Below are 18,434 nucleotides of genomic sequence, written 5' to 3' on the forward strand. Positions count from 1 at the left end.
ACTACTCCTTAATCTTATTATTTATTTATTATCCATGAAAAAAGCCCTACTTTGTCTAGCATATTAGGGCTGTAGGTTATAACTAGTTACCTTAAATATTACAAACATATAATACAAAAGTTTTGAAGTGAGTGATTACACACACAGTTAATTAAACTGGGAGAAAAGTAAAACTATCCTTAAATTTTTTCTAAAATATACTGCATAAACTTAAAAAATTCTTTCAAACAACAGATCTTGTGAAATATCCTAAAAATAGGTTTGACTAACATTACTGTACAACAATTTAAGTGTTGTTCCAAAATATATCTAGCTTTGCTGAAGAATGGACAATCAAAAATAAGATGAGTTGCAGTTTCTTCATCTCCACAAACACAACTGTTATTACTACTAATTTTGAATTTATGTAAATAAAATTTAAATTTTCCGTGACCCGAAAGAAACTGAGTGCTGGTGAAGTTTGGTTTCAATAAACTGCAGTCCAAACGGTCCTGTGCCGTGGGAAAAGAGATTATTCTTGTAACTTCACCTTATTACTTGAGTTTAATCTTATACTTGGTGGTTCACTCGCCCTTACAGTTTAGTTTTATGCAACCCACCGAGTTTACTACAATTCTGGTATACATCAGTCGTCCCTCTCCCTAAATCAGGGTAATATAACAAGATGTATGGTTATGAGCTAGAAAATAGGAGGAATTGTATCACTATTAATTCATTATCAGTACCACGAATGAACCTGTAAAACTAGCACAGATAAAAAGAACATACCTTATAACAGGAGGCACACGCACAGACCAGGAACAGGTATTGTATAGGCTGAGAACTGTCTTCAATGTTGTACGGACTGTCTGACACGTTGCAACATCTCCAGCATGATTCTGTGATGAGCTGTCTAAAGTGACCAAGATTGGCTGGCTCCTGTGCATACACCAGTTGTTTTACATGGCCCCACAGAAAAAAAAAAAATATATAAAAAAAAAATCCAGGGGCAAAAGATCAGGAGATCCAGAGGACAGGTCTTCCCCTTTCTATCCATTTATCAGGATAACAGATGCTCGGCTGAAGTTCATCTCCTTGCAATGGTCTGTGCGATAGCATGAGGGTTATGCCAGATAGCATCCAAGACAACTTCTTCGTTGCGAGCACACGACATGGAATGAACTCGAACAGGCTGTGTCCTTCCCAGGGCCGCAGTAGCCTGCAGATGTCTTTCCATACTCCGAAATGTCATGCCTGTTGATTGTCGTCTATCCGGACAGCGTTCTTGATACAGGCATTGTGCCTGGTATGCATTCTGTCTAGTCTCTCCATAGATAACATATCCACGTACTCGTTGCTGGAATATATCACAAGGCTGTGAATAAACTTTGTGTTGTGTTGTGAGTTGCCTCAAAGGAGGGGAGTTTGTGCAGCTGCATACCTACCTGCCATTGTATGATGTTATTGTTCCAATGGGGCACACTTGATCCTACCTGTGGCCTAAGAAGTTTATAACATGAACAACACAGCTAACTGGTTGCCTATGTCCTATTCACAGACCATCACCTCCTCATCCTCGTCCAACCCAGCTCCACACCATATGCCATGATACACAAGGCCCTTCACAGGGCCAAATAAACAAATCAGTCTGTGGAAGCTATCAAGTATGCAAGCTTACAACGTTCCAGGCAAATGGCAGTAAAAAAGAAACTTGCATGGGATACAAACCTTCAAGCAATGTCCACTACCACATCTCTCACAGCACCCTTGCCATGTGAGCTACTGTGAGGTTTGACATGCAGCATCCAGTTCCCGGCCTACAGAATACCTGCTCCTGGTCTGTGTGTACACTTCCTGTTGTACTGTACGTGTTCTTCGTAGCAGAGCTCGTTTTATGGGTTCATTCAAGGTATATACACATATTTAATTAATAGTGGTGCTCAGGACTCCTGTCTTTTTCTAGCCCATAACCACACATCTCGTTATATTATCCAATTTAGGGAGAGGGACCGATGTATTTTAGAATGGTAAGAAAAGCGGCAGGATGCATAAAACTATACCGCAAAGGACTGATGGACCACCCAGTATATGACTACATTATGCACAATTTGAGCACATGTCTGTCTGTCTGCCAGGTCTACAGCCCAGAGGCTGGTTGGATCCTCAAATAGCACCACCAAAGGTTATGCGGTTATAAGGAAACCCCAAAAACCAATGGCAGCACCAAAATGAAGTGTACTAGGCAAGATAAGGAGTGAGGTAGTTTGCCATTACTTTCCTCACTGGGTCAGAAAGTACTATTGCAGCACTACTGACCCTGTGAGCAGCACCTTTCATAACACTCAGATGCACTAGTTGTGCTCTGAATGTCATTACTCAGCACCACCCATTTAACTTCAACTAAATAAGAAATAAAAGAAAAGGGGTTGACAAACCAGACTTTCTGCTATTATAAAGTGTTATTGACAGCAAACAAAGTTCTGTTGCCTCTAAAGGATGAAAGAAAGGTACAAGAGTCATTCAGCTTGGCAACATTAAACAATCGAGCATACATTATCACGTTACTTACATTAAATTCAGCAACAGTAAGAACACATCGACTATCTGGACTCCAACAAGCTTTAGTAATTCCAGCATCCCCCTCTCTAATCACACATTTCCACGACGGGGACAAAAGAGAGAAAATCTGGACAGCAGCGCGCTTATACATCGGACACAGGATCAGCTGGGAGTCTGAGGACCACTCGATGTACTGCAACAAGATTTTTTTAATAAACAATATACTGTTAATAAATGTTTAATTTCCTCGGTAGCAGAAAAAAACTCACGTCCACAATATCCATGGCAGAGAATGAATGAAAAACGTCACCACTTTTGGCGTCTCTAACGATTACATTATCTTGGAGAGCCATTGCCAAGTATCTACCGTTAAGTGAAAATTTACACATATTGTCGTTTATGCGATATATGCCACAGTATGTCATTTTCTTTCCTTTTGAAACAATATATATATATATATATATATATATATATATATATCGTCTGGAGAATTTATTGTATTGCCGCGTCTCGTCTCGTAGTGTTTACAAAAGACGGAAATGCTCTTCAATTGTTCACATCAACATCAAAGAGCTTCCTATCATAACTATTTCATGGAACGTCAAAAGTTCGATTACGACTGACTCAATATTTCCATAAAGAAATGCATGATAAATAAATAATATTAAGTGAGAAAAATATACAGTTGTATTATTATCAATTGAATTATTTGACTATGAATTTGTACGAAGTTGCGCAATTATTATTCTTTGACATTCCCTTTTCTCTTTCTGTCAGGCACAGATAAGAAACTACCAATTTCAGAAAGCTGTGACTTGGAGAACCAATCAAGTTCGTGGAAAGTACATGCCTTTGGTTTCGTTGTTTCCGTAGGGGTGCCGTTTAATGTCCTTTTGGGCATTAAAATATCTTTAAAAAATAAGTTTATCTGCATCTTCAGCATTGCAGACATCGAATATACATTAGGTAAGAATAGAATTAATGGTTATGGGAGAAATATATTAAGAGAACCTGTGGTAACCGTTTCTTTTAGTCGCGTGGCTGCTGCCACATGTTCGGGTCAGCTTTTTCACCGATTATTTTGGATGTCGCCGAGGCAGGTAGTGAAATAATGTAATATTATACATTGTTTATAAGTAAGTATTAGTTGGGATTTGGGTTAGGGGGAAATAATCCATAAAAATTAGAAGCAATAATTTGAACCGAGGTCTTCTTATTACCAGCCATACGCCGTGTTGTCCAGTTCATTCGTGATATGAATCAAGTATGGTGTTAGGTGCACAAATAATCATTCATGCCCCCACATGTGCTAGCGATGAAAATAATCGTGGCGAAGTAATGTTAAATAGACTCCAGTCGTCATTATTAGCTATTATCAAAATAACTACCCTAACCTATGATTTTAGTGAACAAATCGCCATATTTTCCATCGCAGGCTGACGTTCGGCATCCTTGGATCGATTGTCTCATTTTTTTGCCACATACTGTACGTGTTCAGACTACTTGAAGATTATTTGCCTTGATAGACTACATTATTTGTCAAATGCATAGGCCTATCTCTGTTTTAAGTGACAATTTAAGAAATGAGAATGAGATGTGCACATTGTCGTTAGACTTGTACCAGAGAACATACACTAATGTGAAATAATGTATTTTAGTGATTCAATGGAAAGTATTTACCTAGAATTCATTCATTTCATCAGTAAATTTGATAGCCTTTCTGGAGTGCTTTCAATCGTTTAGGAATGATCCATCTTTCAAAAGTTTTCTATTGTCAGGTTTGTTGATCATTGAGAAATTTCAGTGAACCTGCTCTACATCATATGAACATGAAATATAATTATGGAATTACTAAACACACTGTGAATACATAACGCTTACATAAAGTTCCTGTTGTCTGCTTAATACACAGATGAATTAGTCCTTGCTAGGCATGCTAGTGTATATTACTGTTGAAATCAATGGGGAACGCAGTAGCACTGTTACAGTGCTTGGTGAAATCTCTTTTGGCTGCAGAGTGTGTAATGGAGGCAAGTCTAAAGATTGATGTGATGCTCCTTTTAAGTTAAGGTGTGTCTTGCAAATAGTCTACCAGATTAAATGTACAAACCAGTGAATTTCCCATTAGAATCAGCTATGATGATTTAGAGGAAACTTGTTTTGGTGCTTACTGATGTCTGCGAGAAAGATAAGCATAGGTCCGTCCTGTTGGACCTCAGCAAGTAATATATTGCAGCTGTTTAAATGAGGGAGGCCAGTTTTGGTTTGATAGCAATGACCTCTATTGAATTTCTGATGCAAAATTGAAAGAATCCTACAGATACAGTGTTCAAAACAGATTTTGAATATTTTTGTTAGTGCACTTCTTATTTTCCTCTTTGTATGTATGTACATTGTAAAAAATTAAGGGTATATACAAAGAGAAGCAACATGTAGTCAGCTATCAACAGAAATGCATCAGAAGTGCAAAGTTGGTCATGTAGGATATTGGAACACTAAATTATTGTTCACTGTGTGACAACAGTACCTTGTAAGGCCATGTCAAGCCGTGAGACATGCTTGAACACGAGATATTCTATGCACCAAAGAATCCAGCTTGTTTTGGGGTAGATTAAGCCTATCCCATTCTTGGACGGCAGCTTTAGTTGCTGAATGTTGGCAGGAGGACTGGGACAGTGGGCAGTTGCTATGTTCAGTTCACATCGTGCATATTCAATAGAATTCATGTCTGCAGAGTAGGATTGATTCATTGGTGCTTGTTTAAAGGGGCCTAACATCTAAGGTCATCAGCCCCTCTGCAGTGTATGTTGGCCACACATTTTGCAGTATGTTTTACGTCTCAAGAAAGTGGCTCAATGTGCTCAAGCATTCACTAATGTAAACCTCTTGCCAGCAGTTGCAGCAAATGCTGTAACTACAGGTTGAAGGATGCTGTCTCTCTACACTAGACCAGTCGTGTTAACCCTGGATAGGAATTTGAGGCATACATCGAGCAAAAATATGACTGAAGCCCTATGTGACAACGCCACTCTTGGATGAAGAGCTCGTTGTGTCTTTTGCTTGAACATCTCCAGACCCTAAAGTTCCTGTTGTATGGACGCAAGCTTATGGTGACCTCATTAGAAAAGAGCATATGCTTCTACTTCTCCTGATTCCATGGACTACCCTCGGATGAACTACACTATGATGTGGTGTAAGAGGGGCTTTTGGCACAGGCCTCCTTCATTTGTCCTTTGCCGCATAGCGAGTTTTGCACTGTCTGATCTGATACATTAACTCCAGTAGCCCTCTGAAGATCCTTTTGGAGCGAGGTGACTGTAGCCATGGCCAACAACATGCTGAAAACGGCAAATACTGATCCTACCTGCAAGTTCTTTTGTTTGAGCATGTTGTTGATCGCAACAGTTTCTCTCTTCCTGAACTGTTTCAAAACTCTTCAGGCATCACTTGCGTTCCACCTTATCTCCATCCACCTTGCAGCCGTGTCGTATTTTGAATGTGATCAGTAGCAGAAAGCGGTACTCTGTCGTGTTTACCTCTGTCTTATACATACTGTCGGTACTCCATGGACCTTTAAGCTGAAACTTATGTTTTAGTGCTATATTTGGGTTGTTGGATTAATTAAAACCTGCGTTCTTGGGCTCCCCAAGTTTGAACAGACTCTACTTCAAAGTGAAATTAAGCAGTTAGCTGTGTTGTTGGTAAGCTCCTGATCCATGAGTGAACATTTCACCAAAATGCAACTGATCGCTAATTACCACTTAACATTAAGGGCTCCAAATTTAGGTGTATTATAATACATGCTGTTTTAATTCAGACATCGTTACACTTCCCTGGCGGGGGTGCATGTTTAGAAAGAAAAAAATCCTGGAAAAATGTGAAACCATACCTTTAGTTGCAAAGATGAGATATCGTACTTGCCAAGGACCCTCGAACCCACCCCTAGAAGTATTTTTACTTATATAGAAAAATTAAAACCAAGACTGTTAGTTTGGGAAATGCAACAGTTTTCTGTGTTGCTATTGGTTGGGATAGTTTGCTGTTTCCAGTAGAGCTTGCATCATGCGTGGCCTCATAAGGCTGCCTCGTTCTGCAAAATAACAAAAAAACGGCACAATTTGAAAGTGTCACAGTGCGTGCTGGATATATCTGCAGCGTGAATATATAAGTACAGGAGTGAAATTCACAAAAGAAAATTCAGCCAGAGTAGTGTTCCTGTTACGTGCTGGTACTGCCATGGTATACTAGAGGCCTGTGGGTTGCTTCATGGCTCTAACCTGGGGGCTTATGCCCCCAAATACTCTTAGCTTGCCCACAGATCAGTGATCTAACAAATTCAAACCAAGGGTCTTGTTACTAGCCACACCTATTGTACGCACACTTTTTAGTGATAGATTTTTTTACTCGGTTGAGGAGTAAGAAGGGTGCACTGCCGGTTCCGGTAGTACTGCCGACTGAATGGAAATGAAATCTGAATTGAATCAATAATATGATCGATCTATATGAATTTCCTGAACCTTTATTATCTTACGCCAACAACTGTGTCGCACAATATATAATACTATATAACATTTCCCGATGCGAAACGTGTTCCCAGCATGAATTCTATAGTTTGGCTTTGCTGTGTAAACAACAACAGTATGAGTACTTAGAGTGTACGCCAGATGTCGCACAGCGATGATAAGCGATTCTTAGTTTGGGTTTCAAAGGTTGCCAATACGAATCTTGAAGATAACTGAAGTCGACCAATTCAGCACTGGGGTGTAAATCTATCGCTAAAAAGTGCGCAGATAATAAGTTGCCAGTCTTTTCTGGCATGTTATTACTTTGTGCAAGTTAGCCATGTTGGATTCCTAACCTCTCTTTTGAACCCCCTTTAAGTAAAGTTTTATCTCGGGTAGAAAGGGGAGTAAATATTTCTGCTGATTTCAAAAGCTTTTTTTAATTTTTGGAAGTTACCGATTCAATAGTGTTACTGTACTGAACTGTTACGATAATTTCTTGGAAATCGCAGATATTTTGTTATAGTTGAGATTTTAAATCTTCCAACTTGCCTAAGTGTTATGTGAGAGTTACCCTGCTGTTGCCAGAGAAATCTCTCTAACCTGGCAATGATGGGCAATCATTCAAATCCCTGTATCTAGGCAAATAGTGGTCAGTGAATGGCTGCCTGTGATGATTGACTCGTTAAATAGATTTCTCTGGTGACAGCTCTTTGTCAAGTTGGAAGATATAATGCCCAAACTATACAGTAAATATATGGAGTAGGGTCAGTCTGGGTAAATATGAGACATTTTTTTACAACTTTGTTCATAAATTACAAACTACAACAGTGACAATTATGCAAATAATCGTAATAAGTTGTGACTGGTGTTACAAAAAGCAGTGGAAACTACAGATTACTATATATATATATATTCATTAACTTTTGAAAAATATATATAAATGCGCATCTCATTTTTAACCCACAAAAGGGGGAATTATGAGACAACCCAGGGGAAAAGTGAGAGATTATTGTAGAAGACTGTAAAATCATGTTGGAGAGTTAATACGGTAATCAGTTTAGGGTCAAAAAAAGACAGAAAAAAATCTGGGTGTAATAGTTTGCAACACTTTCCTCAGTTTTATTATAGGAACAAAATGGCCATGTTTCGATAAAACAAAATTTAGGCTTGGGATACATCTTTATACATTTTCCTGACAAAAATTATGTAGTATAGATTGTTGACATTATACCTTCTAATTAAATGGTACCTGAGCTTTATGTCTGAATTTATGTTACATTTTAATGATACTAAATAAATATATAATGCCCATTGTATTCAGAATGGTGAAAAAATGAGACATTTCACTTGGCTAAAAGTGGGTTAGCAGAAACTGTAGTTCTAGGTTGGTTTTTTTTTCTTTTTTCTTTCAAAAACATCAACTGTTCCTGGGAATGCAAATGTAATGCCTCTATCTTTCCCTGTTATTATTATTATTATTAGAAAAGCGCACGAATGTGCATTACAGAGATCATTGACCGTTTTAGTCTTTGCTATAGTCGCATAGAGATTTGTTGTTGTTTTTACATCTTGTGATGTGATACATGTCACAGAACTGATCACACAGAGAACATTCACATTTTTCATTTGGGTCGTGATAAGACATATTTTTACATATTTTATGGTGGTACCCGTGTACTGCTAGTTTTATTATCACATGTCTTAGCTTCTGGTTGGCGTTCGTCCAATTTCGATCCAACATGGCATCTGTGCTGTAGAACTCTAGCGGAATTTCTTCTCTCTTCTTCCGCCTCTCCGCTAGGTGTGCTTCTACATTCATTGTGGATGGCAGTGGTAGTTTAATCCTCAGTTCTTCAATAAGAAAGGGTTCCCGTGCTAGTTCGTATGTTAGGCGGGAACGCGTGTATTTTGAAATGCCCATTATGGTCTTTAGGAATTTTGCCTTAACTCCTTCTATGGTGGCCAGGTCTCTCTTTGTTAGTCTTTCCCATATCAAGTGGATTCCATAGGTGAGTATTGGTAGGATCGTTGTGTCAAATAGGCGCATAGCTGTTTTTAAGGATAACTGCTGTAGATTGTTGATGTCGTACATGGCTTTCATGGCTGCAATTGCTTTGTCTTTTATGTGTAGTCTGAACGTCCCAGTAGTCTGTAAGGTTATTCCCAGGTATTTGAATGAGTTTACTATTTCCACTTTGCCGTCTTCGTATTCTATGTTGTCGTTTGCTGCGTTTCCCTGTTATTATTGAAACGGGCAATATCGCAAGTAATTTTGACTTTTCCACAACGGATATGTCATTTTTGTTAAGCCTAACGCAGTTTTGTTATTGTCCACTCAATTGAGACGTAATTTGCATGTCTCTACCTTTCAATACTTTATGAACAGTGGCAACATGTTTATATTGAAAAGAATGCCACTTTCCACAACTTTCAATTTTCACAAAGTACAAAGTCACCCAGATTTACTTCATCTGCCATGGACATTTCCTCAGCATCTGTGTCAAGTAGACCAACTTCATCAAAACTTCCACCGCTGCCTTGCCAATCTTCACCTTCGCTTGAAGCTGAGTCAGACGAATCAACTTTTGCTCTTGTCTTAGGTGGAGGTTTCACTGCTGGAACTGTTGCCTTTTGAATACCATCACCCTTTCTATTCTTATGAACCAGTTTCTGCTTTTCCCTCATAAGCTGAGAATACTCTTCAGATATCATCACCTTTGCTGTTGGGTCCACTCTTTTTCGCTTGATTATGGTTTTTGTCAGTGCGTTTGATTTTTGAAAGTAGGATAAGTATTTAGGTACAGAAACAAGTGTACCAAGTGTCTCATTTTTCCCCTAGAAGTGCCTCACTTTTACCCTCATGATGTCTCATATTTACCCCCGTTTTTTAAAATGAATTTTCTTCTCAAATCAAAAACTTAAAATTGTGTTTACAAGCTGAAAAGGAAGGTTCTCCCTTATACTATGAAATAAAACCACAAACACTTCCCTGGATTTTTGGATTGAGTCAGAGTAACAAAATACAAAGTGCAACACACAAAATTTTTTTGGTTAGAAAAAACACCACTCAGGAAAACATTGTCTACTGGTAAATATATAGTTCGTAGACTTTTCAGTTATTTTATCATAATGGATATAAGACTAATATATAACATCAATCATGCAAAGTGTTGAGATCATTAATCAGAGCAGAAAAATTTGAGTGTCTCATTTTTTCCCTTTTTTTTGTCTGTCTTATAATTACCCTGACTGACCCTACTTACGATTTTTTTGTGCATTTAAAATATGTTGTAATACCAACTGCTGCCTTTGCTTCAGAGAAGTAATATTGGTTCCGGTAAAGAAGAGGGGACTGGAAATAATAATAATGCATTGAAAATGACTCACGTGTTCAGGACTCCATTTTGAATGTTTGGTCCTGAAATGAAATAGGTTACATCGAAATTTCCCACTGTCTGGTACTCGGACTATATTTTTATTTTCTTTGTCATGAAATTGAAGTCGTACCTCAGAAACCACCACAATTCACTAAAATAAATATCCAGTTTGCACGAAGGTTTGAGGAGTCTTCTGACAGGAGTGTATGCATTAAAAACACCAGCAGGGGTTGACCAAAGTATGAATATTACAAACAGATTAGAGTAGTTGCAGGATGTAGTTACGTAAACATGAAAAGTTTAACACAGAATAGGGTGGGATGGAGGCCGCATCAAACCAGCTTATGGACTGATGACTCGAACAGCAGCATATTTAGCGTGGTCTGCACAATTCAAATTTCTGTCAGTTATCAACCCAAGTTATTTGACAGTACCGACTAGTTTTACTTCCGTATTGTGTACATATACACTTCTGTCACTGTTTTGTATCCTTGATTTTGCTGTATGCAGCATCTACCTTTCCTACAACCTTTAACATCCTTGCATTTCTCTTTCAGCGTTTCTTCCTTAGCTGTTCTGCACTTCCTCTCTGCTTCACCTGTATTCTTTTCTGCTAATTTTTTGTATTTTTGTCGTTCATCAATTGCATATAATATATTCCAAGTTACCTACCAATTCTTACGTGGTCTTACCTTTCTTCCTAACTTGTCTTCAGCAGCCCTACTGATTCTTCTCAACTGTCCACTCTTCATCTATTTTGTTCCTTGTGCAACACGTTCTTTGAAACAATCCATGGATAGTATGGTCGTTTCTTCAAAGAATTTCTGTGCTCGCTGTTGGAGGCAGACCTTCACATGCCCTGATGAAGGCCAATGTAATTTGGCAGAAAGCTCGGCTTTATTAAATGTATATAAGTAGCTTCAATCCAGTTAGCATATGTATTTCTTTATTTTAATACAATGAGCCACAAAAAAAACCTATATTCATTAATCCAACACACTTTTCTTTCAACTTATCTAGATCTGGTCTTCTTGCATTCCTTCCTTTCTTCAATTTCTTCAACTTCAGATGGCATGTCATGACCGCCAAGTTGTGGTCAGAGTCCATGTCTGCTCCTGGGAAGGTCTTGCAATCCAACACCTGGTTTCTGAATTTCTGCTTAATCATAATGAAGTCTATTTGATAGTCTCCTGTGTCTCCATGTCTCATCCATGTATACAGCTGTCATTTATGGGGTTTGAACTAAGTATTAGGAGGGACTAAATTATGATCGGGGCAGAATTCAACTAGCCATCTCCCTCTTTTATCCCTTTGTCCCAGTCCAAATTCTCCCTCTGCATTACCACCTTCTCTTTCTTGGCCTGCTACTGCATTCCAGTCTTCCATCACAGATTCTAATCTCTTACATATTGTATTAAATCTTCATGTCTTCATATATTTCGATTTCTTCCTCATCTGCTGAAAGACAGGGACATTTTTATCTATGCAGGGGACTGTCATTCACCCGGTCGCCTGCGCTGCAAGCCTATCTCCCGCCAAGCACTTTGCCGTAATGCAACTGGCACTGAGTAATTGAGTCTACTCTCTCTCCAGTCTCACATAATTTCTCTTCTGTAAGAATGGCTTTTACGATTATTTACTGGACCTGCCTGTTTGAAGTTTTTAGCTGGATTTTTTTATTGTATTGATGCTAGACATGTCTATTTTGAAATTTGCGTTGTTTTTGCACAAGATTCCCTGTATGCATGCACACTTAATATAAATGGCATTGGGACAACATACTGAGCACTAAACATGCGAACATTTGACTAACCTGAACCTTACACTGATAAAGCTCCCAGCAGACTGTAAAGGAGGGATCTTGTGGCACCAAGAAGCGCATTATGGCAAAGTACTTGGTGGGAGACAAGCTCTCGGTGCTGGTGATCGAGCGAGTGGCAATCCTGTACATATATTTGTAAAAATGTCCCTGTAGGAAGCGTATAGACCAGCATTATTGTGGTGGGCATTGGCTGGTGTCTTTGTCAAGAATAATTCATTCACTGTGCTGGTCATAGTAGTGCTGCCCTATTTTCTTCTTATTAAACCAACTCCTGCATTTCCCATTTGATTTTGTGTTTATAATTCTGTAGTCGCCTCACCAAAAATCTTGTTCTTCCTGCCAACGTATTTCGCTTATACCAACTGCATATAACTTGATTCTATCCATTACCTTTTTCAGGTTGTCTAACCTACCATAATGATCCAAATTTCTTACATTTGACGCTCCGACTCACAAAATATCAGTACTCATAAGAAGCTGCAAATCCTCGGGAGTTATGGCTGTAGTTTCCTATTGCTTTCAGCCGTGTAGCAGTATCGACACAGCCAAGTCATGTTAAATATTATTACAAGAACATGTCAATCATCCAGACTGCTAACCCCGTTTCGATGAACCATTCGTTAGTCTTGTCTCTCGACAGATACCCATCCGATGTGGTTGCACGTAAGGCTCCGCTATCTGCTTCATTGGGACACGCAAGCCTCCCAACCGTTGCAAGTTCACATGGTGCACAGGGAAGGTTAGTGAGAATTATGTGTAAAATACATTGTGTTTGAAGAGAGCAGCATGGGCAAAGTGGGTACTGTAACATGCCCATATGTTTATCAGCTGTAGATCTAAAGGCAAGCACTTCCTTTTTTTCAAATGGAAGAAGGCTATCCCTAGCAAGGCCAGAAAGCTGACTTATTTTGCACATAATATTCATTTTTCCGATAACTTCTTAGTAAAAAAAAAAAAAGTAAACTCGTGTCCTCATCCCGAGATGGTGCAGCTCTTATCAGGCACACCTCCGTTGGAGGTGAGCTGCATGTACCATTTCAACCACATACCAGCCCTCCTGTCATTCTTAAATTTCTGGCACTACCGGGAATCGAACCTGAGCCCCCGAGGACGGCAGCTAATTACACTAACTGTTACGCTACGGAGGCGGACAGCTTCTTAGTAAAAGTAGGCTTGTTCTTCATTGTTGGTGAAAGGGTAGAAATTTCAAGGCAGAGGTGGAAAGTAAAGCCAGGAGCAGACTCTCATATCTTTCCTCCTGTGAAAAGGCAATCCTGCTGGGTATATGTTTCTTTCGATAATAGTACGTATTAGAATATCATCATTTCTATGCTCCAGCAAACAATGTGGTTGTGTGCGAGTCTCCTCTGGTTTGTTCTGTCCATCCATGGATGTTCATATATGCGATGCCAGTTTACATCTCAGATTTCAAGGTCCTTGAAAATTTGCTTCTCCCAAACATCACGAGAGCTCTTGGTCTCTTTCCAGGAACACTGCGGTCAGTGTGTTCTCGAGGAGTCCTATATGGGGATCCATGTTTTTCATGTGACCGTACCCTTGCAATCTCTTCACATCAAGGCTCTCCAGCAACAGGAATATAAAAGCCTTAATTGGAATGGGTTGATGAAGAGCTGGGCTTAGATGAAGATACCCTTATGACAAATGCTAGAAAAACTATTAATTGTTATGTTGAAGAGATTGAATAATCAGAAACTAAATTTAATTAGAACACAGAATAAATTGTTGCTAAAACTGAAATACATTTACTTTTACAAACGGAGATTTTGGATGTAAAATTTTACATAAGATTCAAACAAACAAAACAGGTCTCCTCAGCAAGCTGCAGAAAACTGTAGTCTATACAAAGTTAAAGAAATGCGAACTGACAAGTGATACTGATATGAGATAGTTATATATTTATTTTGGTTCCTCTACTTTTGAAAACGGTCTCCCAAAGGGCACTGCTTAAATCATTAGTTGCTACTTTTCCTTCTGAGGCTAACTTATGGAATTTAGTGAAAGGCCTTAAATTTCCGCATGGCATAAATGATCATACTACTATTGTCACAGCATATTTCTAGCAAAAAAGAGAATGAACAAGTCAGAGTGCTGAATTTTGACTAAGTTAAGCTTCAGGAAGAAATTCAGTTTAACCCTAATTCACTGACAGTGGGTGGCTTCACTGATTTGTGAAATTTAACTCTTGAGAACACGGATCAGCTTGCAAATCATGTTCTAGTTTTCATATTTGTTCTCTTTCTTTCGTAATTGGATTAATCGCATAGCTGGAATGCTACCCCTTTTGGCAGTCGTAGAAATTATCAGCCAGGTTATCATAAAATTAGAACAATCAGTTGTTACAATTATTGGTTTCACATCAGGCAGTAGCCAGTCTAATAAGTTACGGAAGATGTTCTATACTCAAGCCAGATGACTAAGGTAGAAAATTGTGGGTATTTTCAGATGCACTGCATATATTTATATAGTTTCCATGAGAAAGTGAAGGTATATTGCTGTGGTGGTGGTGGTGTGATTATTCATTTCAATTTATGAATGTGAGTGCTCTGGTATGAAACTACTATAGTATAAACTCACATCTGTTTATTTTGACCCAAATTTATTCCAATGAATGAACTTTTGATTGGCATTTGAGCTATTCAGTAGATTTGTTACTAATAGAATAAAATTTAATCAGAGGCTTGAGAAGGTACCGAAACAACTGACAAATTCAGCAGGCATTCATCTCTCTGATACATTAAATTCAACTCGTACACAGGATCAGAGGAACATGAAAAATTACGTGGCAGATCATCTTCTGAGATTATTACAATACATTCATTTCTAAAAAAATCTAGAATCCTTGAGCCATTGTGAAAGGCAATTTGATTATTTGTACCAGGTAATGTACCTGCTTTGCTAACATTAATTACTATTTCCACTCTCAGTAATACACCCCATACACTTTCCTATGCACAGGCATTGTACCATTTATATATTTTCATTAATCCTTATAGGACCGACGAGTGATATATCGCCAATGACTCCACTAACTGAAACAACCAACTGGTGACATTTCGTTGATGGAATAAACTTGAACGTGTTTTGAAATGTTCCTGTTATTTTTTCTTTTCATTTCCTTGGAAAAAATGACAGTTTTCTCAGCATTGTGGGGGAAAATCATATCAATACTTTAGTTACGATCTATTTCATGGATGAATGGACAATTTCAAAATAGACCTTGGTCTTTTTTCATTACATAATCCGTAAATATTTGGTCTTTTTGGGCACATTCTTTTTAAGCATACCCGGTCATCTATTTCCCTTGTTCAGCTCCCACTGGGTTGGGATGGTCGTGGCACCTTTCTGGCTTCCTCTATTAGACCACCATTGTTCCTCCTTAAATGTGTTCCAATCCAGCTTTCTTCTAATTATACTATTCTTGATAGTTACCAGCCACGTTAGTTTGGGTCTCCCTCTTGCCTCCATTGTCCTATCTGGGTTTCCATCATCTGCTTTGGTATCCTTCCCTCTTCCATCATCTTAACATGTCCAAACTATCTAAATTTTATCCCTCTCCATTCTTTTGGAAACCTTTTCCATTCAAATTTAGTTTCTTGTGTCTTTCCTATCATACTTCTTAAAAATTTCAATTCATTGATCTAGATATTATCCTGTCCTTTTGTCATTGTCCAGGTCTCCGCTGCATATGTCAGTATTGTGCAGTAGTACATCGTTATGTCACCTTGTTACACTTCATTGGTACTTCTTCCTCCACATCAGGTTTCTCATACTATGATAGAATCCTTTTACACCTCTCTATGTCCAGTCATGAATCAGTTCGCTTTCAAGTTCTATATATCTATTTCTTACATAGCAGTTGTTATGCATGCAACTGTTGGTTGCAATAGGTCTCAGGTGTTTGTAGTGCCATCTGGGCTTTCCAAGTACTTGAAGCTCTCCACACTTTCAAGTAAAGGCTTCTATAGTGTGATTTTATATATGCCAAACTTCTCAACAAACCATTCAAAAACAGATCTTGACCAGTTTTTGTGGAAGATGTTTTATTGCTATCAAAATTAATTAAAACTTTCTTCGTGCTTTTCGCATTTTTAGTCAGCTGCACTGAGTAAGTATTGGTTTGAGGTGGAAGAGGAACACAAGGTGCATCCTCTGTGAAACCTTGACAGTTTTCATGTTTGAAATCAACATGTGGAAAATGTTGCTCTTATTTCCTCAGCAGCTCTCTGCGAGCCTTGAACTAGGCAAGTGAAGTGCGCCATCGAAGGATGTAAAATCATTACAAATAATAGTGATGTATTGATCCCATATTGTCAACTTTGAACAGTTTAAAAATATTAACATTCAAAGTTCCACCTTTACGATACTTAGAAAAGTTTTTATTCTTAAAGCGAAGTTACAGGTACGTGTTTTGTCCCTCTTGGGGATTTTTATTCTTAAAGCGAAGTTACAGGTACGTGTTTTGTCCCTCTTGGGGACATCCTCAGCCTAGCTAGGAACAAAAGTTAAATAGTAAAATTAGCATAACAAAAAAAATACATGTCTAAAGCAAATCAAATTTACATGGTCTTATTGTGCCATTTGACAATGAAGTGGTGAAGTCCATTTGAAACTTAATGGAAATGGAAATTCTAAGTTCCCATGGAGGGAATTAGATATCTTTCCACCAATAGAGCATATCAAAAATCAGATCAAACATTTGAAACTTCTCATAAGAATCTTATGCTTACTGATACACAAGTTAAAAGGGAAAAATCATGACCAGTAGTTCAGTTCTGGTTCTATGCTGCTATTCATAAAATGTGTTCCATTAATGGGTTAATAGATTACAAACATATCATCATTGAAAAAGTATAGAATCTTACATTTTTTCATACAAAATATCTTCGGAGCTTTTCCAACCTTTAGTTTATACGACTTGGGCTTTCAACGTGGAATTGTGAGGGACAACCACAGGGCCTCTGGATGAGTCTGACATTGCTCCCTCCATCTGTTCAATTTCTGATTTCACCCTTCTTAATCTGACCTCCCTTACCGCTTGTTCTCTTCCGACTCCAATAGTATTAGGTTTGCTAGGCATGTTTTACACTGCAACTTTCTTTTACCTGTGCCATCCTTTCTCCACATTCATCTTTTTGTCATCTTTTTAGAGTTAAGGGGGATCGTTACCCATCTGTACTACCCTTCATAAACCAGTCACTGTTTTAAAGCGAATTGTGTCTCTTTTCAGGTGTTGCAGGGGTTTAAACCACCATCACAATGGGTAAGATTATGAAACCTGGGAAAGTAGTGCTGGTCCTCAGTGGCCGGTACGCTGGTAAGAAAGCGATAGTTATGCGCAACTTTGACGATGGCACCTCGGACAAACAGTATGGGCACGCGCTGGTGGCTGGCATCGATCGATATCCCCGCCGTGTGCATAAGAGGATGGGCAAAGCAAAGATTCACAAGAGATCCAAGATCAAGCCCTTCGTTAAAGTTCTGAATTACAACCACCTTATGCCTACCCGGTACACCGTGGACCTTTCTCTGGAGAAGACAACCGTCAAGGACCTTAAAGATCCAATGAAGAGGAAGAAGGCAAGGTTTCAAGTTAAAGTGAAATTTGAAGAGCGATACAAAGCTGGTAAGAACAGGTGGTTCTTCCAGAAGTTGAGATTCTAAGGACTTTCGAATAATACACATCTTTCCTGAGTGTCTTCTGTTGAAAGTACCTCACTTTTATTTACGAGAAAGGAATGTGTGAGCTACTTTCGCACAGTTAATACTCTTGGAAGAATTTTTTTAATATGAGATGAATGTAAGAAGATTGTAAAAAGGTTTGCTCTTCTCTTACCACCATTAAGTTTTGAAGTAATAAATTACTTTACAGAATGTTGTTATGTAAGGGTCACTTCATTACGTCCTTCTATTAACATCCTTATTTAAGTTCCTGAATTGTGATTGGTAAACAATCCTGAGGATTTGAAAAATGAATGAAAGGGTGCAGGCTAGTTTCAACTGATAAGCACTGTCTTCGCAGTAGAAAATGAAGGGGTTGCCTTTATAGAGTTCCTAGTGTGAAGGAAAAAATGAGCATTACGCAACTAGAAGAAATGAGGTTGAGTGCTGCTCGTGGACAGGTTTCTCTCTGAATTATGGATCTACTGTATGTATCTTGCATCCTTGTCTAGG

At 38.5% G+C, this 18,434-nt stretch overlaps 2 protein-coding genes across 2 annotated transcripts in view; one reads left to right on the forward strand and one right to left on the reverse strand.

The window, feature by feature from the left end:
- The window catches only part of LOC136886743 (WD repeat-containing protein WRAP73), a 48,519-nt gene extending 45,556 nt beyond the window's left edge, over window positions 1–2,963 (reverse strand). The window contains exons 1-2 of the mRNA XM_067159547.2: window positions 2,808–2,963; window positions 2,549–2,731 (exon numbers count right to left, since the gene is read on the reverse strand). Of these exons, the coding sequence (XP_067015648.2) occupies window positions 2,549–2,731; window positions 2,808–2,963 (339 nt within the window). The remainder of the gene's footprint in view (window positions 1–2,548; window positions 2,732–2,807) is intronic.
- Window positions 2,964–3,354: 391 nt separating this feature from the next.
- On the forward strand, window positions 3,355–18,134 carry RpL27 (ribosomal protein L27). Its single transcript, XM_067159327.2, has 2 exons — window positions 3,355–3,504; window positions 17,491–18,134. The coding sequence occupies exon 2, from the start codon at window positions 17,520–17,522 to the stop codon at window positions 17,922–17,924; it is 405 nt and encodes a 134-aa protein (XP_067015428.1). The 5' UTR covers window positions 3,355–3,504; window positions 17,491–17,519; the 3' UTR covers window positions 17,925–18,134.
- Window positions 18,135–18,434: the final 300 nt, after the last annotated feature.

Source organism: Anabrus simplex, chromosome X, assembly GCF_040414725.1.
Source record: "Anabrus simplex isolate iqAnaSimp1 chromosome X, ASM4041472v1, whole genome shotgun sequence".
Lineage (NCBI taxonomy): Eukaryota > Metazoa > Arthropoda > Insecta > Orthoptera > Tettigoniidae > Anabrus > Anabrus simplex.